The following is a 24,011-nucleotide window of genomic DNA, read 5'->3' on the forward strand; positions in this document are numbered from 1 at the left end:
TTCTAGTCTTCCTCCTCCAAATGTCAGTGTCCTGGCAGGGGATGAGGGAGGTTGTAGTCTACACCCTCTGGGACACTAGAGGTTGGTGCCCTCCAGAATGCGGGTGCCCGCAGCTGTTCTGAAGCCCGACGCCCATTCCTGCTTAGGACTGGGCTCCCTCTGGACGGGGTTGATGGGACCTGTTGCTGAGCGCACCTGGCGGGCCCAGGTGCTGCTCCACAGCCCCCCCCCCCCCGCCGTGCCCCCGCTCCGGAGCCGCACCCGGGAGCCGCGCAGGCTGACGCAATCACCCCCCGCCCCGCCCCTCCTTCCAACCCCCCGCAGAGCGGACTCCCGCCGCAGCCAATCCCAGAGACCCCCTCTCCCTCCTCCCCCTCCCAAGGCTATAAAAGGCAGGCGGGATGCGCGCGAAACCAGCAGAAGGCGGCGGCTCCTTGACGGGACGGGTGGTGTAGCAGCCGGGAGCCGGAGCGAGGGAGCCACGTGTGCCCAGCCGGAGCCGAGCTTCCCTTTGGCGGAAAGCCTCCGAGGACCATGACGGCCAGCAAGGGCGCTTCCAACGGGGACATCGGGCCGGAGGCGAGGGGGTCGACGGTGGTGATGGCCGGGCGGAGCAGCCGGCTCTCCCGCCTGCGGGGCTTCCTGCGGGCCAACCTGCTGGTGCTGCTGACGGTGTCGGGCGTTGTGGCCGGCGTGGCGCTGGGGCTGGCGGTGCGGCGTCCGGGCGGGCTGGGCGCTGCCGAGGTGCAGCTCTACTCCTTCCCGGGGGAGCTGCTGCTGCGGCTGCTGAAGATGATCATCCTGCCGCTGGTGGTCTGCAGCCTGGTGGCCGGCGCCGCCAGCCTCGACCCGGCCGTGCTGGGCAGGCTGGGCGGCTGGGCCATGCTCTTCTTCCTCCTGACCACCCTGATGGCTTCCTCCCTGGGCGTCGGGCTGGCCTTCGCCATCCAGCCCGGCGCCGGCGCCGCCGACCCCAGCCTGGCCAAGTACGGCGACACGGACGGGCTGCCCCCGCGGAAGGAGGTGGTCGACTCCTTCCTCGACCTGGTCAGGTGAGAGAGAGGGCGGAGGCCAGCGAGGCTGAACCTCGGCGTAAAAGGCTTCTCCCAGGGCGGGCGGGTGGGTGACGGACGTCCCCTTTTAGATCAGGGGGTCTGCAACCTTGGGAACTTTAAGCCTGGGGGACTTCAACTCCCAGAATTCCCCAGCCAGCTTTATTGGTTAGGTGAGAGGCGGATGCCAGCGAGGCTGAACCTTGGCGTAAAAGGCTTCTTCCAGGGCAGGGGATGGATGCCGGCTTTCCCTTTTAGATCAGGAGCTTCGTGGACTTCAACTCCCATAACTGGGAATTCTGGGAGTTGAAGTCCGCCAGAATTAAAATTCCCAAGGTTGCAGACCCCTGTTTTAGATCCCCTAGCCATCATCACCTTCAGGGGTTGTTTTCCAAAAGGCACCTGGACTTTTTCCCCTGTTTTGGGGAGGAAAACATTTTGCTTCTCATCTTCAGTTCATTAAAAGAAGCAACATGCTTTCCAACCCCCCCCCCCCCCCCCAAGAAACTACAGTTGCCTTTTGGAAAAGAACCTTCTGTCTATGACCTGGATGATTGACAGCCTCCATGGAGGGACATCTTCAAGGCTTCCCAGATGTTGGGGGATTTGCTTCCTGCAAACATCTGGCAGGGGAGGAAAGATTGCCCCCCAACTAGAAGGGGGCATGCACGTCTTGCAGCCTGGTGGGCTGGATTGTGGCCACGTTCTCCTGTGTGCGATGCTCACTTTGGAGACCGAACCCTCCCCCTCCCCCCAATGTGGCTGGGTGTATGAATGAAGGCGTGTGTCTGTGTGTGTGTCCATGTGTGAATGAGCCTTTTGTGTCTCAGCCAGTACAAATAAAACATCCCATGCTTTGCATTTGGGGCTGAGCTCGGCTAGGGAGCCCTGCAACATATGGCAGGGACCGAAAGGCCACGTTGGATTGAGCCACGCAAGGAGCAGCGTTTCCGAGCAGTGGGACTTCCCCCTGGTGTATCCGGATCCGGGCTGGGTGATTTGTTATCAGCCCCTTTTCTCAAGAAAATTGTAGCACACAGCAACCCTCTGGGAACATTGCATCATCGAACTGGATCCAAAGATTGAGCCCCCTTCAATTAACCACAAAGGGCGCGGAGAGACGGTTCGGCCCACTCAAGTTAGCGCTGGCCAGGGGGGTCCCCAGAGGGCTGGTGCTTGGTCCCTCCCTTCCCCTCCCTTTTCTAGCCTTCTCCCTCCCCCCCCCCTCACCAGTTCCACCCCTCTGTGACATTAAAAATCTGGCATTTTTTAGGATGCAAAATTAGAAAGAGACCAACTTTCCTGCTTTCCTGGGGCATCCTGGGTTCTCCTTAAAAGGGCATTGATCATAGTCTGTCCCCCGTCCCCCCTTTACACCCAGACATGGTACAGAATGTTCTCTGGTGGCCCCTCCCCAACAGGCTTTTCCGTAACTGACATGGCTTCTGATGAAATATTTGGGGTGGGAGGCAGAGTAGAGAGACGTAAGAGGAAAGCAGATGGCTTTTGGGATCCTGGTTTGCAACCTCAGGTCTGCCCTGTCCTCCCCCCCAAGAACCATCTGTTGCTTTGAAAGATCCTTTTGGGGGGGTGGGCAGGTACAGAGGCGGGAGTCTCTTCTAACCAATTGTGGCTTATTAGCCAGCTTGTCTTGGTTCCCTCCTGCCATGCATGGTTAAAGCTAATTTCCAACATCCATTGCAATTGGGCAACCCTGCTTGTGTGTGTCGTTACCTAAAGGAAAATAAAAAACTACTTTTTTTACAAAATTTGCACTAATTGCCCCCAAGTTTGGGAAGCCCTGTTGTAACAGCTGCAAAGCTGGCTGGGGAATTCTGGGACTTGAAGTCCCCCCATCTTCAAGCCACCAACTTCGAGAAACACTGCTCTGTCTAAGCATCTTTCTGGATTTCTCCTCGTGTTGTTAACGGAGGTAGCCAAGCAGCCACAATTGGCAGTCCCTGGAGGCAGAAAAAAAAATCCCCGATGTGGGTGATGACTTACACGTCTTCCAGCGAAATTTTAAACTCTGGTGCTGGTTTTGAGAGGTGCCAGGACTTGCAGCTTGGCCCTTGCGTGTCCCGGGCGCAAGTTTTCCCTTCAAGCGTCTTGGAAAAAAATCGCTCTAAAAACCCATTTAGCAACCAACAAAAGCACTGCGGTTTTGCCCAAAAACCACAGTTTGCAAGTCGCCGTTCACTTGAATTATCCACCCCGTCTCTCTGGAACACCTTTGGCCTCAGGATAGGCATATACAAATTCCCAGAATTTCCTAGCCAGCTGAGAATTCTGGGATTCGGAATAATGGCTTAGAAAGAGCCTTTACAGTTTTCCTCCAGAGCTTCTGAGGAATGGAAGTGAAGACAGAGGGTTAGACGCACATCTTAGTTTGCAAAATGCCAGCGAGGCTAAACCTTGGCGAAAAAGGCTTCCTTTTTAGAGCATCGTTTAGAATCGGCAAACCTATGGCATGCGTGCCAGAGATGGCACACACAGACCCCTCTCTGGGCATGCGCGCTGTCACCAGCTGCTTTTCTAGATTTTGGCGCACGCATGCTGGTCTTCGCAAGCACCGGAGTGCTGGAAAACAGCCCGAAAAATGGCCAAACCCCAGACCATTTTCTGAGCCATTTTAGGCTGTTTTGGGGGGACAAAAACAGCCCGAAGAATTACCCCAAAACAGGCATGGATGCACCGGCCACCTCCTTGGTGCTCCGGCAGGGACCCATGCATACAGAGGCTTTTTCTGGTTCCTCACCTATTTAGAACATTCTATGAGAAATACTGTACAGGGGAAGAAGAACAAGGAAGTGAAGAGGAGCTAGAAAGTGGAAGGCAAGGCCAAGAGGAAGAAACATCAGAAGACAAAGAAAGAAGAGAGAGAGCAGAAAAGGAGGACGCGAGAGGGAAGAGTCAGATACAAACTAGACTAGGTGGCTTTTGTAATTCAGGTTTTTTTTCTGACTAAATAATACCTTAAATAAAATTGCTCATACTGTGATGTATGGGCAGTGATATATCCTTAAGAATTGGCTCTCCCCTTTTTTTTTTTACTCTCTCAACTCTGGTCATTACAAATACGTTCTTTTTTTTTTTAAGTCCAGAAGGAGTCATTATACAGACTCCCACCTACCCAGCTTCCTTCCCCTTTAAACAGCTCACGGCCACGAGGCCCTTCGGCTTAAACCTACTTCAACAAAAAATCAGAATTTCCAAGTTTAGCATCATGGAAAATGTGATTTATATATCTGTCCTGTTGACGTCTGCTGGAGGGAGAGAAAGAGCTTTTTAAAAAGCCTTGAGAGGCAGAGAAGATTTAGCTAAAGTGGTGATCGATGCCCTAAATGAAATCCTTCACCTGCAACCCATTTTTTTCCTCTTTCTGACCGTTTTTTTTTCCTTGCAAAATGGGCGTTGCAAGGGGATGGATCTTTCCGCCAAATCTGATGCAACATTTCCCTGTTGTTGAGTTTCTTTGCCAGGGGGAGGTTGGCTGGTTTTTGTTTTTTTCTCTTTCTGTCTTTTTCCTCTTCTTCCCGAAACCTGCCTTAAAAAAAGGTCTCATTTATGAGGGGGGGTTATTTCAAGACCGAAAAGCAAATAGTTTCAGATTTGCAGGCATTTTTTTTCCAGTAAACAGAAAAGGGTGTTGAGTTGTATTCAGCGCATCGAGTAAACTGAGGAAAGCTAGTAAATTGGGGGAAATGCAGATAGCATTTATTGGGGGTGGGGTGGGGTGGGGGACAAAAACTTCAGGAAGGGGAGAAAGACACGCTGGCCTGAATTGCTTGTTTTTTTTGGAAAAAATCTGATTTTTGCAAGTTTTTGAGAGAAGTTTGTTCAAGGAAGACATTACATTTTTTCTTGGGTTCCAATTTTTTTTAACGGTGCTGAATTTGAGCACAATGAAAATCTCCTGGGGGGGGGTTGCAAAGACCCTTGCCCTCCCCCCTTTTATGGGATGGTCTGTCTTCAAACCATTTGCCGTGTTTTCTAGTTTGCAAAGTTATGTGAGTTGTCCTGCTTAAAATTAAGAATTAAAGTTGCAGGCTTGGGGGGGGGGGGGGGGCTTAACAGAACCCAACACAGCTCCACAAAATATATAGTCCTCGACTTACGACCACAATGGAGCCCAAAGTTTTGGTCACTAAGTGAGGTGGTTAAATTGCTTGTCAGAAGGTTGCAAAGGGGATCACGTGACCCCAGGACACTGCAACCGTCATAAATGTGAGTCAGCTGGCCAAGCGGGCAAATTTTGAACACGTGACCATGCGGAGGCTGCAACGGTCGTCCGTGTGAAAAACGGTCGTAAGTCACTCCCCCCCCCCCCCTGAAAACAAATGACTGGAATGACTCTTGGCCTTGGTTTGCAAGTTACCAACATCCAACTTAGCCTCTTGGTAAAACGGGCGGGCAACCGGTTTAATAATAAATAGACTTTAAATCCTTGCAGACAAGGATGAGCCAGGCTGCTATTTGCACACACATCCGGAAGAGCCCAACATAAAAATGAATGGCCAGCAATTCAGGCCGAGAATGAGCCCTCGTGATGACTTTACTACCTGTAGTCTGGGAATTGTGGAGGCTTCGGGAGGAGACGGAAACGCCTCCAGTGGCTGGAGGTCAGCACCACCTCCAGATCCAAGAGGAGCTGGCCAGCTTTGTGCTCCTCATTCAGCCCTCCTGCGGAAGCCGGCTTATAGCTGGCTAGGCTGAACTGAGGGGTCCTTGGTGCACTCTGAGTTTGCTTGTTTTCTTGCAGATGTTTCATGACCCAACTAGAGAACATCATCAATGCTAGAAGGGAGAGTTGAGTTTTGCACAGTGGAGGAGGAGGAGGATGACAACAACAACTATGGGGTCCTTGGTGCTCTTTGAACTCAGTTGCTTTGTTGCAGACGTTTCATTACCCAAGGAAGTAACATCATCAGGGCTAAATGGTGCAAAACTCACTCCTATATAGCACTGACAATGTTACCTAGTTGGGTAATAAAAACCTCTGCAAGAAAGCACCAAGGACCCCTCAGTTCAACACAGAGATACCAATGTTCTCCATTATTGGTACTCCTAACTTTGGGTGACGGGTATCTCTGCCCACTGAGTGCCAGGGGCAGGAGGGAGTGAGCAGAGGCATGGAGATGCGTTTGGGACTTCCCAGATGTGAAGCCACATGGCGCACAAGATGGATCTTGATCTGGCCCAGCAATGATGTTACTAGACTGCACTTTTAATGTACTGAGGATTAGTTGTGGGTCCTGTATTCCCACAGAGTTGTATTCTAGGGAAGCTGGGGGCTAAGAGAAGCCACCAGCAGGTGAGGAGGTAAGAAGGGGGAAAGGGGAGGTGTGGACTGGTGGACATCAACTCCCAGAATTCCTCAGCCAGCCATGGAATTCTGGGAGTTGGAAATCCACAAGTCTTCCAGGCGCCAAGTTGGCAGAGAGCCCCGTTCGTTCAGATGTTCTCCAGAACTTCCTTTGGTGGCTCCTGATGCCAAGGGCACAACATGTTCCTTTTGGAAAGAGAGCCACCAGCTTTGGGGAATGAGGGTTTGATCTTAGGTTGTCCTCCGGTGGTGTCATGTCCAGAACAGGACGAAGGAGAGGAGGCAGAAGGGGTGTGTGTGTGATGAGACTGGACAGGAGTCCAAGCCTAGATCTTGGCCAGGAAAGTTTAACTCCACGATACCTGATCTCTGCGGGGTTTATTCTTGGTGAAGCTATGCTCCTGTGACTGAAAGGCCAGCAAGCATGTTGGCTCCTGTGTTGACACGGTTGCCAGAAATGGATAAATGGACAACAGGTGTGGACGCAGGAAAAGTACTGTTTGAGGTTGCACAGTGCCAACCTTGGAGGGGGCTCAGCTGTTAGCTGTGGCGGCTAAAAGAGAGGGAGAGAGTTGGCCACTTGAACATCGGGAGCAGAGGAAGGGGGGTGGGGTGGACACCCCCACTTTCTGGACCCCCGAGGAGAGAATCTATGCAGCTCAGGGTTGAGTCGTGGGGTCCTCGGTGCTCTCTGAGCTGGCCGGTGGGCTTGCAGAGGTTTCATTTGTTAAACCAGGTTACAGGATCAGTGAGAGTTCTGAATTTCTTGGGCTGGATGTGAGTTCTTTGTGGCTTAGATCCAGCTGGGGAGCATCCCGATCGTCTCTACCCAACGGTGGCAGTTGGAAGCAGTACGGACTTCAACTCCCAGAATTCCCCAGTCATAAGTGAAGGTCTACTTGTGTGTGTGGGCGTGTGCGCGCGTGCTATATCCGTATCTCAAACTGAGCAGCATATAATAATAATAATAAGTTTGAATTTATTAGCCGCTCCCTTTCCAAGTAGGACTTGGGGCGGCGTACAATGGGGCATATAAAACATAGAGAATATACAAAAACACATAGGCATACATACAAAACATACATACGCATACACGGACACGGACTCGGAGGAGGTAACAATTTACACCATATAGATAGTTAAAAACCAGCATTAAAATACCCCAATTGTAAGAACCCAATATACAATTAAAATTTAACGTTTAAAGTACAATTTAAAAACAGTTAGGAGGAATAAGAAAAATTACGATTGAGCCAGGCCAGATAATTGAAAGAGGTGGGTCTTCAGCTGAACACGGAAGGAGCGGAGATCGGAAGTAATCCTGATGTCACGGGGGAGGTCATTCCACAGGGCTGGGCCCATCACAGAGAAGGCTCTGCTCCTGGGTGTCGCCCCCCGGCACTGTTTGGCGGACGGCACCCGGAGAAGTCCCTCTCTGTGTGAGCGAGTTGGTCGTAGGGATGTGTGGGGCAGGATGCGATCCTGCATGTAACTAGGCCCTGTGCCATGAAGCGCTTTAAAGATCATAATCAAAACCTTGAAACGCACTCGGTAGACCACAGGAAGCCAGTGCAGCTCGCGCAGGAGAGGTGTTACAGGGGAGTATCTAGTCCTCCCCATAATCACCCGCGCGGCCGCATTCTGGACCAACTGTAGTCTCCGAGTGCATCTCAAGGGAAGCCCCATGTAGAGAGCATTGCAGTAATCCAGGCGAGACGTCACTAGCGCATGGGTGACTGTGCGTAGGGCATCCCGGTCCAATAAGGGGCGCAATTGGCGCATCAGGCGAACCTGATGGAACGCCCCCCTCGCCACAGCTGTCACATGGTCATCCATGGACAGCCGGGCATCTAGGAGGACGCCCAAATTGCGCACCTGTTCCATGGGGGCTAGTTGGACGCCCCCAATGGCCAGAGATGGAAGCACCTCATTGAACCGGGAGGCCGGAAGCCACAGCCACTCCGTCTTGGAAGGGTTGAGTTTTAGTCGGTTGCCATCCATCCAGACCCGTACGGCCTCCAGACACCGGGACATCATTTCGACGGCCTCATTGGGGTGGTTCGGGGTGGAAATGTATAGCTGAGTATCATCAGCATACAGATGATATCCCACCCCAAAACCACGGATGATCTCGCCCAGCGGTTTCATATATGTGTTGAACAGGAGAGGCGAGAGCACCGATCCCTGTGGCACTCCACATGTGAGTGACCTCCGGGTCGAACTCTGCTCCCCTGCCAACACACGTTGCGTCCGATCAGAGAGGTAGGAGCCAAACCACCGTAAAACGGTGCCCCTGACTCCCAACCCCTCTAGCCGGTGCAACAGGATACCATGGTCGATGGTATCGAACGCCGCCGAGAGATCTAATAGGACCAGGATAGAGGAACAACCCCTATCTCTGGCCCTCCAGAGATCATCCACCAATGCGACCAAGGCCGTCTCCGTGCTGTGCCCGGGTCGGAAGCCGGACTGGCACGGGTCTAGATAATCATTTTCCTCCAGGTGGCGAGGGAACTGCTGTACCACCACACTCTCTACAACCTTCGCTAAAAAAGGAAGGTTGGAGACTGGACGATAATTGACTAGGTCCATTGGGTCCAGGGAAGGCTTCTTGAGCAAGGGCCTCACCACCGCCTCTTTCAAGGCGGCCGGTAGAGACCCCTCGCCCAACGAATATGAATTAAATAATCAAGAATTCCAGCGTTCTCACAGATGCCCATTTATCTCCTCTTCTCTTACCCCCAGGAACATCTTCCCTTCCAACTTGGTGACTGCTACATTCCGATCGGTGAGTTATTTCTTTTTTTCTTCCTTCCTTTCTTCCTTCCTTCCTTCCTTCCTTCCCCTCTCCCCTCCCCTCCCTATAAAGTGGAGGAACAGAATCTAGAGTATAATTTAGATATTACTAAGGTTTTATATTGTGATGTCGTAAACTGCCCTGCTGCGTCGCTTAGGTGAGATGAGTGATGGGGACACGTAATCAGTAAACAAATAAATTGAAAACAAATAAATGAACTGGGCGCAAAGGGTTGTGTGAAAGAGGGGAAGAGGACTCGGGGGCCAAGTGTAGGGCTGAAGACCTTTGGCAACAGCTGTTTTGATGCTCTGGGATGGGATTGAGACAAAAAAATAATCCTGTTATTTGAGCCGCTCCCATTCGGAGGCTCTTTGGAAAGGGACTAAAACTGGGGGCTGTCACCACATCTTATGACAGCAGCACAGGCTGCTCTCTGTGACCCCGGGTGACTTATGGAAGAAGAGAGTTCTGTGGATGGATCAGAGGTTTTCCAAAGCCTCTTTTCCAGAAAGAATGGGAGGATGCGGGAAAACTCCCTTTGACCATCAAGAAGGTCCAGGACAATTACTGTATTTTTCGGAGTATAAGACGCAGCAAGGTTTTGAAGAGGATTTTTTTAAAAAAGTTTTTGCACTCTACAAACCTCCCCAAAATGGCCCGTTTTTCGCAAAAACGGGCCCATTTTTTTTTCAAAAAAAGGGCATGATTAGCCCTTAGGAGGCTTGTAGAGTGCTGGGGGATTGCCCCCCCCCCAAAAAAAAAACGAGTGAAAAATAGCCCGTTTTTCACGAAACCCATTTTTGTAAAAAAAAAAAAAAAAAAAGGAGGGGGGTTGGATAGCCTTTAGGAAGCTTATAGTGCTGCTGGGGGCTGGGGGGGCACAAACTGGGCCGTTTTTAGCTCATTTCTGCCCTCCCCAGCCCCCAGGAGCACTCTGGAAGCTTCCTAAAGGCTCTGCAAGGCCATTTTGGTGAAGAGGAGGGGGTTTCAGGAAGCAAAAACTGCTGTATTCTGTGTATAAGACGCACCCAGATTTTCAGCCTCTTTTGAGGGAAAAAGATGCGTCTTAAATACGGTAATTGCGGGTGTATGTTTATCATATTTAGGGATCACCCATCTCCCTGGCAGAGAGACTTGATGGTGGACAAATAGACATAGCAGCAGCTATTCATAACTCCCGTGTTTCCCCCAAAATAAGACAGGCTCTTATTTTCTTTTGACCCCCGAAATAAGCGCTTGGCCTTATTTTCAGGGAGGTCTTATTATTTTTGAGGTGCAGGAGGCAGCGAGCGTGGTGACCGCATGGCTGCTGCTGGGTTACAATATTTTCAGGGAGGGCTTATTTCAGCACATGCGCTCAAAAACTCAATTGGGCTTTAATATTCGGGGAGGTCTTATTTTCAGGGAGAAAGGGTATTACAATAAAAAAAGTCACAATCAAAAATAAAAGAGTTAAAAATTAAATTCAAATTCAAAATGTATCCAGAGATGCAGGATGAGGATTTCCCTACCTCACTGTTTGAAGGAAGAACTATCTAACTATCTATTTATCTGATTTATGCGTTGCTCATCTTGTCTAGAATGCAAGACTGGAAGAAGGGCCGTGTTTCTGCTTTGGCAGAGAAAGGGTGGGCGAGATGTTCTGTTCCCTACCCTCTCGTAAACTCTTGCTTAAGACCCCCGCCTCGCCCAGCCATTTCAAACTCTGGCATCTCATCATTTTTGTTTTGGGTACACAGGTCATTGAGTCAGTTTGGCTTAATTTTTAATGGCCGTGTTAATTTAAAAGGCCAATTTCTGGACCCCGGATAGACTTTTTGCTGAGTTTTAACAATTTTGTCCTGGCATTAACTTCTCATTCTCCATGCCCCTGCCTTCTCAGTGGTGCAATCACCTGCCTTTTCCAAAGATAAATATACCAGCTGATTTTGCTTTTTGTTAAAGGCAGAAACGGGGAAAAAAAAGATCTCTTTTTCTTCCTTCCATCCCGGAAGCCGATGCAAAGTGGCAAAGGCTTAGTCTTCCTTGGCACGGATTAGGGGCAAAGCTTTTGTCTGCCAGTTTGTGTAAACTCTGAGCCTGAATCAACAAAGACAACTTTGAAAGGAGTGGTTTCTTTTTATCCAGATATTATGTGGTGTGGTCCTCCTGCCCTGGGCATACTGGGTCTTGTGAGGGCATGTGGTTGGCACAAGAGTCACCAGGAAAGATCTGACGGGGTGTGTCTCTCCCAACCCCAAATCCTTTTTCCTGGAGAAAGCGCAGCGAAAACAAGACAATCTGTTGTGTTTTCCTTCTTAGTACTCAACTGTTCATAAAAAGGATGAAAAGAAGAACACGGGTCTCAGCAGCATGGCAGCACTTGAGAATGGAACCAACTTTATGAACAAGACAGTCTTGATGGTAAAAAAAAATGCAAGAATGTTGTGTAGTGTAAGGCAGGGGTCCCCAATTTAGGGCCAATTTAGAACTGGGCCAAGTGAGTGGGGTTCAGCTTGACTCGTATCGTTCACATGAATGCAGAGGTCAGCTTGCTTGGGCAGCGGGTTGGACTAGATGACCTACAAGGTCCCTTCTGTTAAAATAAGTCGAGCGGTGCGCCCATGGCCAGCTCAGGAGTCCTGGGAGTTGAAGTTCGCGAGTCCCAAAGGGGCCGCCGTTCCCTACCTCTGGTTTTCGGTCTGTGCTGACGGTTCTCTCTCTCCTGCAACCAGAGGCCGGTGGGCGAGGAGGTGGAAGGCATGAATATCCTCGGCCTGGTGGTCTTTGCCATCGTCTTCGGGATCGCCCTGAGGAAGCTCGGCCCCGAAGGGGAGAACCTGATCAAGTTCTTCAACTCCTTCAACGAAGCCACCATGATCTTGGTTTCTTGGATTATGTGGTAAGGATGCTGCTCGTAAGGACCCTCTTCTGGGCCACAAAAAGTGTGTGTCACAAGCTCCTTTTGAGGGCCTGAATTTAGGGTTTGGGACCCTTAACTGCTCCAATCCGGTGCTGGTTGACTGTTGTGGCCTGTGAACCACGGAGGAGGAGGAGGCGGTGTGGGGGTCAGGGTCAGCATGAGGGCAGCCTGAGAGCTCCGAGGAGGAAGAGGGAATGGAGCTGGCAGAAAAAGAGAGGCGGATTCTGGGCTGTCCATCAGCCCTCAGGTGGAGAGTCAACAGCCCCCAGGTCTGAAGATGCTGATGAGGAAGAGGAGGAAAAGCTGGGCCCAGTGCCTGACAGAAGGCAGAGGAGAGGAGAGCAGTGGAAATCTATGGGCCGGTCCTTGGGAAGGAAGAGCCAGCCCTGCTAGCAAAGCCCCACCCTAACTCTGGGGATAAAAGGCAATGGGTGGAGATGAATAGCTTTGGCAAACAACTATTCATCTCCCGCCCAGACGAACTTCTTAGCCTGGGGTGAGAGAAATTTTGTGCCGGCGCTCCTAATAAAGGAGTTTCTGAGTTCACTGAAGAGGCTTGTTGTGTTTGGGGAGCTGGGTCAGAGCATTGGTTTTTTTCTTAGGAAAAGTTGGTTTTTGAGGCTGGAAGTGTTTACATCTCTACGGCTTCTTGCCATGTATTCTTTGACGCAGGAGAGGGGTCCTGACCCCTTTGAGTTCTGCAGTGGAGCTGGGTTTTTTTTCCTGCAGCCAGAAGGACTAGAAACTTGAGGTGGGGGTTGTTTGATTGAGTTTCTATAACCTTGCGAAAGCCTTCTTGGATTAAGAATTAGGGCCTAATCCCAGTTTATCCAGAGGCTGAATTCGCTCGTTTCCCCACTGTTGACTGAATAATTAGTTAGCCTGCAATTAAAGTGGGCTGACTCAGTCTCTTCATTCAGCCTTCCCCAATCACCAGAGGTGGGAAATCTTGCCAAAAACCGTAACCCTGGTTTGAAGCGTCCATATTCCCATGGTACACTAAACGCAGACAAGCCATTTTATGGCCCAGCATTTTGTGAGGCAACCAAACCAGCAAATGTTGCAGGTGAGTCTGGCTATATCCTAGCGTGGTATAAGTAGTCCTCGACTTACAGCGGTTCATTTAGTGACCAAAGTTACAACAGCACTGAAAAAAGCAACTTATAACCATTTTCCACACTTACAACGGTTGCAGCATCCCTGCCTGGTCACGTCATCAAAATTCAGATGTTTGGTGACTGGTTCACATTTATGACAGTGGTAGCGTCCTGGGGTCTTTTGAAATTAAGGTTAAAACTCAGTTAAATTTAAAAACTACCTAAGTCATTGCTTATTTTGGGTCTTTCCTTTTTTTGTTCCAACCATCAATAAGATTTATCCCAGATCATCTAATATTCTGATTCGTCTTTGTTCGTCAATTTATCCATTTCAGCACAAATCAGAATTTTCCTAATTACATTCTCTTCTTGTGGGATTTCCCTGTTTTTCCAGTTTTGGGCAAACACAAATTCTTTGTATTATTAAGTAGATTACTCCCTTGTTAAAAAAGACATTAAACATTCAAAATGAATCAAGAATTGGGTGATTTTTGTTAATTAAAAAATTAACAAAAATTGGGTTTTCTGCCTCTGGACAGAATTGCAAGGTGGGTTTCAGTCATGGACCCCCAACCTTTTGGGTACCAGAGATCAGTTCCACGTAGAAAGATTTATCCATGGACTGGAGGGGCCGTTGTTTCGCGTGCTGCTGGCATCCCTTGGATGGGGCTTCGCTTGTTGGCACAACCAGGTTTCTGGCATGCCACGGACCGGTGCCAGTCCACGAACTGGGGGTTGGGGGCCCCTGGGTTAAAGTTCTGCTGATGCCCCCAACTTCCCTCCAGCACTGGATGCTGCCCTGGGACTGGATCTCCAGCTGGGCTGATGGCCTCTTCTCCTTCCCAGGTTCGCCCCCGTGGGTATCATGTTTCTGGTGGCCGGGAAGATTATGGAGATGGAGGACGTGGTGCTTCTCTTCACCAGCCTGGGCAAATACATCTGCTGCTGCCTGGTGGGCCACGCCATCCACGGGCTGCTGATTCTCCCAGGGATCTACTTCGTCTTAACCCGCCGGAACCCCTACCGCTTCCTGTGGGGCATCTTCACCCCCTTGGCCACCGCCTTCGGGACTTCCTCCAGGTACTCAGAGACCACCAGAGGGGCAGGAGGTGGGGTGGGATGGGTGGAGAACCATCCACAAAGATGTCTGCTTGGGATGCAGGCTTCATGTCAAGACCCGTAGAAGACAATCGTTGGAGCTGGGGGTTGAACTGGGGGGACCTGGGTGCTCTCTGAGCTTGGGTTTTTTCTTGCAGACGTTTCATGACCCAATTAGGTAACAGCATCAGTGCTAGAAGGGGAGGATTGTGGACAGGAGAAAGAGGGAGGAAGGGTCTGTTGTGTGTGGTTTTCTTGCAGACGTTTCATGACCCAACCAGATAACGTCATCAGGGCTCCAAGCGAATAGAGGTTGCTCTCTAAGGCAAGCAACTTGTAAATAAATAGAGAGCAAACCCTTCTCCTTTCTAGCACTGATGAGGTTACCTAGTTGGGTCATGAAACGTCTGCAAGAAAACCCCCAAGCTCAGAGTGCATCAAGGGCCCCTTTAGTTCATGTTAAGAGCATCCCCAGAATTAGCTCACTTCAGCCTTCTGGCATCCAGGCAGATGTTGAAGAAACAAAAAGGTGGTAGCTCAAGTGGATGATATTGTGGCCACCATCTTGCCTTCATTGGACACCCCAATGTGCTTTGCTTCCTCGGGACGACCTCGAAGGACTGTTTTGAGTCCGTTTTGGCAAGTAGGTGCCCCTGTTGAGGAGAACGTCCTGTTCTCTCCAGGCAGATCACAGAATCTGCTCTGCTGGATGAATGTGATGGGTCCCAGATGTTGGATGGGTGCTCAAGAACAGGTGATGGGGAGGGATGCTTCGAAGGCAGGAGGAGAGGTGGCGGAATCCTTCCGATACCCCAAGGAACATCTTTGGAGGCCTTGATGGCCCATCCCATCTCTGGCTTCTTCCCCCGCAGCTCTGCCACGTTGCCCCTGATGATGAAGTCTGTCGAGGAGAACAACGGCGTCTCCAAACACATCAGCCGCTTCATCCTGCCCATCGGGGCCACTGTCAACATGGATGGGGCAGCCCTCTTCCAGTGCGTGGCCGCCGTCTTCATCGCCCAGCTGAACAACGTCTCACTCAACTTCATCCAAGTCATCACCATCCTGTGAGTATTGAGGGGCCCCCTCCCCCCCGATCTGTCTTGCTTAGAAGCGACCCCTAAAACGCTTTTGCGTTCACACGATCAAAAGAGGAAGTGCATTGAAGATACGACGGACGTATCAATGCATCCCCCTGGTTTTAATTCCAATTAAAGCTACATAAATTGAAGTCAAGAGTTTCTTTTTGCAAGATCTGCTTTCTGGACCATGTTCAAGATCAGATGTCAACTTTAGAACAGTGTTTCTTGACCATGGCCATTTTAATATATGTGGACTTCAAGTCCTAGAATTCCCCAGCCAGCTAGCCAAGGTTCAGAATCACTTATTTAACTCACCACAGGAATCTTACTCATAACTATAACCCAATCAGTGATCAACATGGTTAGAAACAAACCATGATTACCTAGTTGTGTAAACAAGCCCTGATGTTCCTCTGGCCCCGTTTAAAATTCTCCATATCTTGTGACTTCTCCCAGCCTTGCAATATTCTGCAAAGTTCACCAAGAGGAGACTGTAAAACTCCGGACAATCCAATGGGCAACTTATGAATTTAATAAAATAAAATAAAGCCTCTTTAAACGATTTAATTTGGGGAGATTGAAGCAGTCCTTTCAACGGAACTTCGATTGCTCATTTCTCTCCGTGAGAGGAGTCTGATGTTAAAATTTTAACAGGCTGTAATTTTGTCGGCGGAAAAAAGAGTCATGAGGATGCCCCAGAAACAAAGGAGAAATTCATATGTAGAGGTTGCTTTGGGACACATGGTGATGGAAAGACGCATCTCCCCCCTCCCCCCCCACCAAAAAATAAAATGAAATAGTTTTCAGACTAACAGACTTTAATGAGAGATGCTGAAATCACAGGTTCTGGAGAAATTCAGGGTGGAACCTCAAAAGCTGAATTTTGGCTTGTGTCTTCAGTGAGTTGGAAACTTGGCAAAAAGTTTCGCTCTTTCGGTTGTGCGAATGAGCAAGAAAGCTCCTGCAAGGCAATAAAAAGAGCAGATCTCAATCCAGATGTTCTAATGTCACGAGATCTTGGAAGATGAAAATCTGTAGAGATTCTCTGTCCTCCAGGTCATGGTTATCCCAAAGGTGCTTTTTCAGGAGGCAACTGGACTTGTTTTTTCTTTTGAAGATGTTTCGCTTCTCATCCAAGAAGCTTCTTCAGCTCTGACTGGATGGTGGGAAAGGGGAGGATTGATGCTGCTTGCAGACAGCTGGTCCTTTGCATCCTTTTAGAGGGTCGCTGAGGCAACTTGGAAGCTTCTCTGTGTCCTCAGGGTCAGCTGAGTGGCGCAAATGGTTCCTGCAGTCTGCAATTTTCCTCTGGGAATCCATTCCTACTCCCACCCCATTCCAAAGGTTTTCGTCGTGTAGCTAAAAGTTCATATCTTTGTTTCTTGGAATATGAAGGTGTGAGGTTAGAGGGTCGGTAGCCGACAGCTGCCCCAAAACCCGGGTTCAACCAGGGTGTCTAAACTTTCTTCTCTGCCCTTTTTGTTTTGTTTTGCTTTTTTCGGGGGGGGGGGGGGTAGATATTAGGTATTTTAATGAACTTGAGATAACCCATGCAATTATGCTCAATTATCATGGTCTGACTCACTTTGCTTCATTCTCTGAAAGTTGTTGACTTTCTCCTTGGAAGTCTGTTTTGCAAACTGTTTTTTTTTAATGTCCAGTCTGGGGATCAGGAATTGCTGCCCGCTGAAGGTAGTTTGGTGGTACCTGGATTTACCATGCCAGTATTGCCCTCATCTGCACCTGTACAGGTTTTTTCTGTGAAAACATTTCCACCAGGTTGACGCTGATGTTGAGAAGTCGAGGAAAGAGGCTGCTTCAAAGCAGGAGGGAGTGTCTCTTCCCCTTTGGCAGGGTCATTCCCTTCTATTCCAGCCATGCCTGCGTCGTCTCCGAGGTTCAGCTTTTCTTTGCTATCCTTTGCTAACCGTTTCCATCAGATACACATTGTTGGTCGATGGCGTTTCACTCTTAACGTCTCTGCCCTTCTTGGTTTCAACCACAGCATCACGGCGACTGCGTCCAGCGTGGGAGCAGCTGGGATTCCTGCGGGGGGCGTCCTCACCCTGGCCATCATCCTGGAAGCCATCAGCTTGCCCACCAACGACATCTCGCTCATCCTGGCGGTGGATTGGCTTGTGTAAGTATGGCCGGCGAGATGGGCAACGGCCCACGATCAGGAAGTAATCGGGATTCACGGGTCAGGCTGTTGAAACCATAGAGTAGGTGGGCCAGCTTGTCAGGGAGACCCTAAAGCAGGGGGGTGGGCAGATGGTCCGAGGATTAGAGGTCCTCGACGTAGGACAACAATTGAGTCCAAAATTTCAGTTACTGAGTAAGACCGCTGGGAGTTTTGCCCCATTTTACGACCGTTCTCACCACAGTCGTAAAGCGAATCCCTGCAGTTGTTAAGTTATCAACCCGGTTGTTGTTAAGTGAATCTGACTTCCCGGTTGACTTTGCTCGTCAGAAGGTTGCCAAAGGAGATCCCGGGACATGCCGACGGTCATAAGTACGAGTCAGCTGCCAAGGGTCTAAAGTTTGATCTCATAATCTGGGGGTGTTAAAACGGCCGTAAGTGTGAAAAATGGTTAAAAGTCGCTTTGTTTCGGTGGCATAACTTTGCACGGTCAGTAAACGAACCGTTGTAGGTCGCGAAATAACCTCCATTTTCTTCTTGAGGTTCTGCAAAGGGAAGTGAACTGTGGGGAGGGTCTTTTTTCCCAGTAGACTCCGAAGGGCAGATCACGAGAAGACCTGGAGTAGGTCTCGGGGCTTCCCAGAGATCCTTGCTCTCCGCAGTCCTTCGCAAGACGTTATGTGAGATTTGGGACTTTCCACCTGCAAGGCCTGGCTCAGGAATTCTGGGAGTTGAAGTCCGCAGGCCAGAAAGGGGGCCCTAGCTGCCCACCCTTGCTCTGACCTTTGGGTGCAGCCTGGAAGGAGGACTTAAAGCCAGTTGCTTGTCCAGCTGCCCTCTGGAATCTTGTTGTGTTTGTGTGGAACAAAGTTGTGTAACCAAAGGGAGGAGGGGTCTCCAACAGGCTTGTCTGGTACAGCTGGAGGAACCTGGCGGTGGAGTTGAGGCAGGCTGTCCCTGGGAGATTGGAGTGGAGGTTACTCCTTCCCAATGGGACAAGGGACCTGTGCAAGAAGTCCTCGACTTACGACCGTTCTCTCATTGACTATTTTGAAGTTACGACAGAGCTCCCCATTAGAACTCTGACCTGGTTCTGAAGTTCTACTGGCTGCCAGGTGCACGGGTGACCCGTTTTGTGACGGACAGGCCCTGTTAGATTATAAGCAGAAGGCTACCTATGGACGGCCAAAGAGAACACCTTGGCTGCATTAGAGCCAAAGGTCCGTTATAGCAATCATGAAGATCTAATCAAAGAGAATATTTGTAGCTCAGGGTTGAACTGAGGGGTCCTTGGTGCTCTCTGAGCTTTGGTGGTTTCCTTGCAGACGTTTCGGGACCCAACTAGGTAACATCATCGGTGCTAGAAGAGAGGGGCTTACCTCCCCCTGCTTCTCTCCAAGGGGTTATTTTGCATGCATTCTCACACCCAGTTCCTCCTCCTCCCCCCCCCCCTTGCAGAGACCGGACGTGTACCGTCCTGAACGTGGAGGGCGATGCCTTTGGTGCAGGGCTGCTACAGGTGTACTCGGAGAAGAAATTGGGCCAGACGGGGAGCGACGACCTGTTGGAGGTGAAGACGGAGGCCGTGGAGGCCAGCAAGGCAGAGGGGATAGAGGAGGGGTCCCCGCTGATTAAGCAGAACGGTCCAACCCATTTGGAGGGTAACAAATCTTGCGAAAAAGAATCCGTGATGTGATTGAACTCATCAAAGTCCAGGCCGTTTAGGGGGAGATATTCTTTTTATCAAAACAAAAAAAAAAAAAAGAATTTTAAAATTTTGCTCCGCCTTTCAAGGTCGGAATTTCCCAGGTGACGAGAGATTTCATAACGGGAGAACTTTTCTACCGAGAAATTGGCTTTAAACACAGCCTGCCCCTCCCCATCCCCAGGTTCTTCCTTCTTTGAACTTCACGCAGAGTTCGTACATTTGGAAACTTCAACGCCAACGGATGCTGTGGGATCATCACTCCATTCATCCCAAATTTTTCTCCCTAGTTCTGGTGGCGGTTGTTGAAAATCAGCAGCGAGGGAATATTCGCTGTGCAAATCCAGACATTTCTCTTCGGTGACATTCAGTTAAAAGAAGAAAAAAGAAAGAAAAACTCAGCCAATGAATCGACCTATCCAGATCGCTCAATCCTACTTTTGTTTGTTTTCTCTTTCGGGTGCAATTTTCTCCGCATTTATTTTTATATTTTGGACCAAGCCAGAAGAAAAAGTCTTCAGTCTTATCCTATTTTTTTCCCTCTCATTTGTTTTCCTTCCATTCTTTACTTGATGTTCTCTGGCCAGTCGAGCCAGGAGGACGAGAAATGAACTGGGTTCATTCTTAACTCCGTTGGTGGGTGGGTTTTTTTTTTTCCAAATCCAAAAAACTTGAATATTGTTTGCAAGGCGACCGACAAGACCTTCCTAAATGCAGAAACTGGAGGGGAAGAGATTTCTAATGGAAATTCTTATTTCCATCTTGTAACACTCCCTATGCTGACACTGGGACCTCCGGATGAATTTTTCACTGCCTTTCGACGTGGCTAACTTCGTTTCACCGTCTTCCCCTCGACCCGTTTTTTAAATTTCATTTCTGTGGATGATTGTCCTTTTGTTTTATGAACGGCTGATTTGCGATGTAATTTATTTCCAAAAGAGGGGAGGGGGAATTGCTCGGGTTTGGTTTCACAGCAGAAATACGGGAAAAGAATTTGTTCTGAAATCTTCACGGACCCCCCTGAAGGTTCTCTCCTCTCGTGATTCTTTGTAAATCGATATTCCAGGTTTTGTTTTTTTGTGCCAAACAAGTTGAAAGACTTTAAACGTGGCTCTAAAGAGTTAGCAGCTGGCAGCCTCGTGGCTCTGGTCTGCCCAGGTTTTGAGGCCAGCTTTTACACATGTAGATGTAGCAAGATAGGAAGGGGGGGGGCAGGGGAATAGCAGCCAAATTTTTCAAATTCAATAGAATGGAGTTTGCTATTCCTCCAGTAGATGTGTTTATGGGGCAGGTAATCCTTGATTTATGACCATAATTGAGCCCCAGATTTCCGTTGCTAAGTGAGACAGTGGTCAAATGAATTTTGCCCCAGGTTTCACCCCCTTCCTTGCCACAAGTTGATAAGTCAGTCGCCTGGTTGTTAAGTGAATCTGGCTTCCCCATTGACTTTGCTTGCCAGATGGTCGCAAAAGGAGAATCACGTGACCCCGGGACACCGCAACGGTCGTAAATATGAGTCGGTTGCCAAGTGTCTGGTTTTTTTCCCACGGCCATGGGGACGCTGCAGTGGTCGTAAGTGAAAAATCAGTCCGGGTTTTTTTCAGTGCCATTGTACCTTTAGTCATTGAATGAAAGGTGATAATTTGAGGATCGCCTGTGGTGTGTTTGCAGAGGAAAACGGGCACCGCCTGGCATCCTTGTGCGCAGAGTCTGGGAGCTGGGCAATGTAGAAAGCCATGTAAATAAATAATGAGAGCTAATCTTTTGCGCCTCTGGATAATGCCATCTGAGCATTGGACGGGCACTCCAAGGGCAAATGGGCCACTCTCCCAGGTCTTGGCCATGGCGCATTGGGCCTGACAAGTTCTCTGAAACTTTGGGGCGATCAGTCTGGGTTGGGGCTGGGCTGAAAGAAGACCAGATGAAAACCATGGGGCTGCTCTGTCAGGCCCTCGGCGGGTGGTCCCGCTTGGCGAGAATTCTGGAGAAAAACGGGAGAATTTGGGATCTAGTTTTGTGAGCCTGGGATCCGTGACTTCCTTCGATGTTTGTGTGTGAACATGAGTCCTTGTTTTGTAGCTGGACAACCCGGGGCGATGTTTCTCTCCCCCCCTCCCCCCCCCCCAGGATGAGTGGACACTCCATGTGCAAAAGAGCAGGGTCAAACTGGTTTTTTTTGTTTACTGGCCAACGAATAATGCATTTGCACACGGCACTTGGCTGGGCTTTACCGAAACAATTGCTTTGAAGAGGGGTGTCAGCTGCCCCATTGCACAGAATAAAAGCTGTATTGGGGATTTTAGCAAGTGTTTTGTCTTTTTGGGTTTTTTGCAAAAAAAAAAAAGTGGGGGGGCTTCTCTGGGGCCAGGCTGAGGCTGTGAGCACATGAGTTCCCATCACAGGATTCTGGTCATTAATGCTCAGATATTTAAAAACAAGGCAGCCGCTATTGCGCGGCGCATGGCAGATCACGCTTGCCTGCGTTTTCCGGCAGCAGATATTTCCGTAGAATCTCACCCTTTTAAAATCTGGGCATCGGTGGTTCCTGCCAGTTCTTTCCCGAATTCTGAGGAGCTGTTGAGTTTTCCTCCTTTTTTGAAAAAGTAATGTTATTGAATGTTTCCGTGGGAAAAAAATGAGAACTTATGCCAGCTTGAAAAAAGAAACAAAATAGGGCAGAAAACAAAACAAAAAATAGTTGAAAGAGGAAAAATACATAAATTAGTTCCCCCCTTCATTACAACACAAGAGTATAAACACTTTTAGGAACTTCATACCACCTCTTAAAACAAATGATCTCTTCTTCTGTCTATAAACAAACCCTTAAAAGCCAACCTTGATGTCTGGAAAAGTCCATGAAAGGTTGCCGGAGAGAACGTATCTATTTTAAATTTGATGAAATAAACCAACTTCATATTCATTAAGTCCTTAACATTTGTCCTTAAAAGTTCCTTTTGCTAAGGATTGAAGAAACTCATCTGGGCTATTAAACTTGCCTTCTGAAGGTTCCAGATCTCTGAAAAACAGTTAAACAATTTCCAAAAGACAATAAGAAGGTTTCCCTAACGGCCTAACCCAAACCTGGTTTGAGGAAGATAGCTTATTCTCTCGTCTTCCAGAGCACTAAACCTTTCACAGTTTGCTTTCTTGGTCTCCTTATGAGGAGCAACTGTTTGGAGCACGTGGGCGATCTCAAGCCCTCTTCCTTGTCCAGAGAGGAATCCTGCCATCGTTCCTTCATCATACAATACAATACAATAGCAGAGTTGGAAGGGACCTTGGAGGTCTTCTATTCCAACCACCTGCCTAGGCAGGGGTTTGGACTAGAAGGCAGGAATCATGATTGCCTGCTCGGCTGTGAAGTTTTCCTGTACGGCATTTGAGCTTCACTTGAAGGGCAGGAAGACTTGAGAAACTGGCAGGTTGCCCGCCTGTTCGTGACAACAAAATGCAAAGCTTTGAAATGCAGGGAAAACTATCCTTGTCTTAGCTTGCCCCTCCTGGCGCTTGTAGGGGAGGCATGCGTACGTGGCAAGGAAGGGAACCTGGAGTCCTGACAGCAGGTAGGGGATGTGGGCGCACAGCTCTGGCACTATGCCCTGCGGCAGTGTTGGTTTTTCTCAGGAAATTGATCTGGGCAAAGATGGGTGCCTTCATTTGGCAAAGGCCCCTGAAGCACCCTTGCCATGTTTCCAAGCAATCAAGGCGAGGACACCTGGCAGGGATTTCAGGAAGGCAGCTTTAACGTTAAGAGTTGGAAGGGGCCTTGTAGGTCACCTAGTCCAACCCCCTGCCCCAGCAGGTCACCCTACCTACACCATTTCCGACAAATGACAGTCCAATGTGTCCTTGAAAGCTTCCAGGGATGAAGCTCCCACAACTGAAGGATAAAATTACAGAATCTTGAAAAAAAATCTGCAAGTTTCTTCCCGTTTCCAGTTATACTAAATAAAGTTGAGACACAGTTACTTTGAGTATTTTTTTCCCCCTCACTTCACACAATACCTGAACGGTACAATCTCCCAGTTTCTCTGCGGCTGTTTGCTGCCTTACGACTGAAGGCGACTGAAAGCTGCTTACAAGAATATAAAATCATCATATAAAAACAATAAAACTCATAAAAGAGAGTTTTGAAAAGAGCAGCTCACTTATTCCTTCTGGCCTAATTGGCATTTTCCTTGTTGCCAGACATTAAAAGCCAACAGGGTTTCTTCTGAAGCTAAACCCACCTGCATCTTCCCTGTTTCCAAACTGTCCAGAAACAAACCAAAAATGGGGTTTTTTTTCGTGCCAGACTTTAACTGGGAAGGATCAAGGGGTCCGTGACCTTCCTGGTATTGCGTGCCTTGTTCCAGTGCAGGATTTCCTGTGTTTTTCCCAGCAAGAATTCAAAAATGATTCTTCTGGGCTAGAATTGGAATTAAATCTGGAGAAGTGCCCTGGCCAGCTTCGGGACTCTTAAGTTGGCTGCTGATCTCTGCTGGCAGGAATGTGGCATCGCAGAGGGCAGGACAGGCGATCCGAGAGGTTGTGTAGGGACAGCAACATGGCTACACAATCCTTTGTCCTGCCTAGTGCGTTGAATAAACTGAAAATGGGGAGTTGGGAAGTAAGCTGCATTTCCCCCCCTGGGTTTGATTTCCCTTGGCTCATTTTCAGTTGCTCCGTAAAGACCCCTAAACAGGTGGCAAAATTTCAGCGGATCCCACCAGGGCAGCAGCAGAGAAGGAGCTAGAGATCTCAAAATCTCACACCTTACAATAAAAAAGCACTTGGGTTGCAAAATTCAAGGGGACGCTACCACCGCAGGGA

The 24,011-nt window shown here is 49.2% G+C and overlaps 1 protein-coding gene across 1 annotated transcript; it reads left to right on the forward strand.

The window, feature by feature from the left end:
• Positions 1-432: 432 nt before the first annotated feature.
• Positions 433-22,119, forward strand: SLC1A5 (solute carrier family 1 member 5). Its single transcript, XM_081962232.1, has 8 exons — positions 433-1,052; positions 9,124-9,166; positions 11,477-11,578; positions 11,890-12,056; positions 14,021-14,254; positions 15,145-15,339; positions 17,360-17,494; positions 18,953-22,119. The coding sequence occupies exons 1-8, from the start codon at positions 535-537 to the stop codon at positions 19,188-19,190; spliced, it is 1,632 nt and encodes a 543-aa protein (XP_081818358.1). The 5' UTR covers positions 433-534; the 3' UTR covers positions 19,191-22,119.
• The last annotated feature ends 1,892 nt before the right edge of the window (positions 22,120-24,011 follow it).

The sequence above is a fragment of the Natrix helvetica genome (genome assembly GCF_964273705.1).
Source record: "Natrix helvetica genome assembly, chromosome: 9".
Taxonomy (NCBI): domain Eukaryota; kingdom Metazoa; phylum Chordata; class Lepidosauria; order Squamata; family Natricidae; genus Natrix; species Natrix helvetica.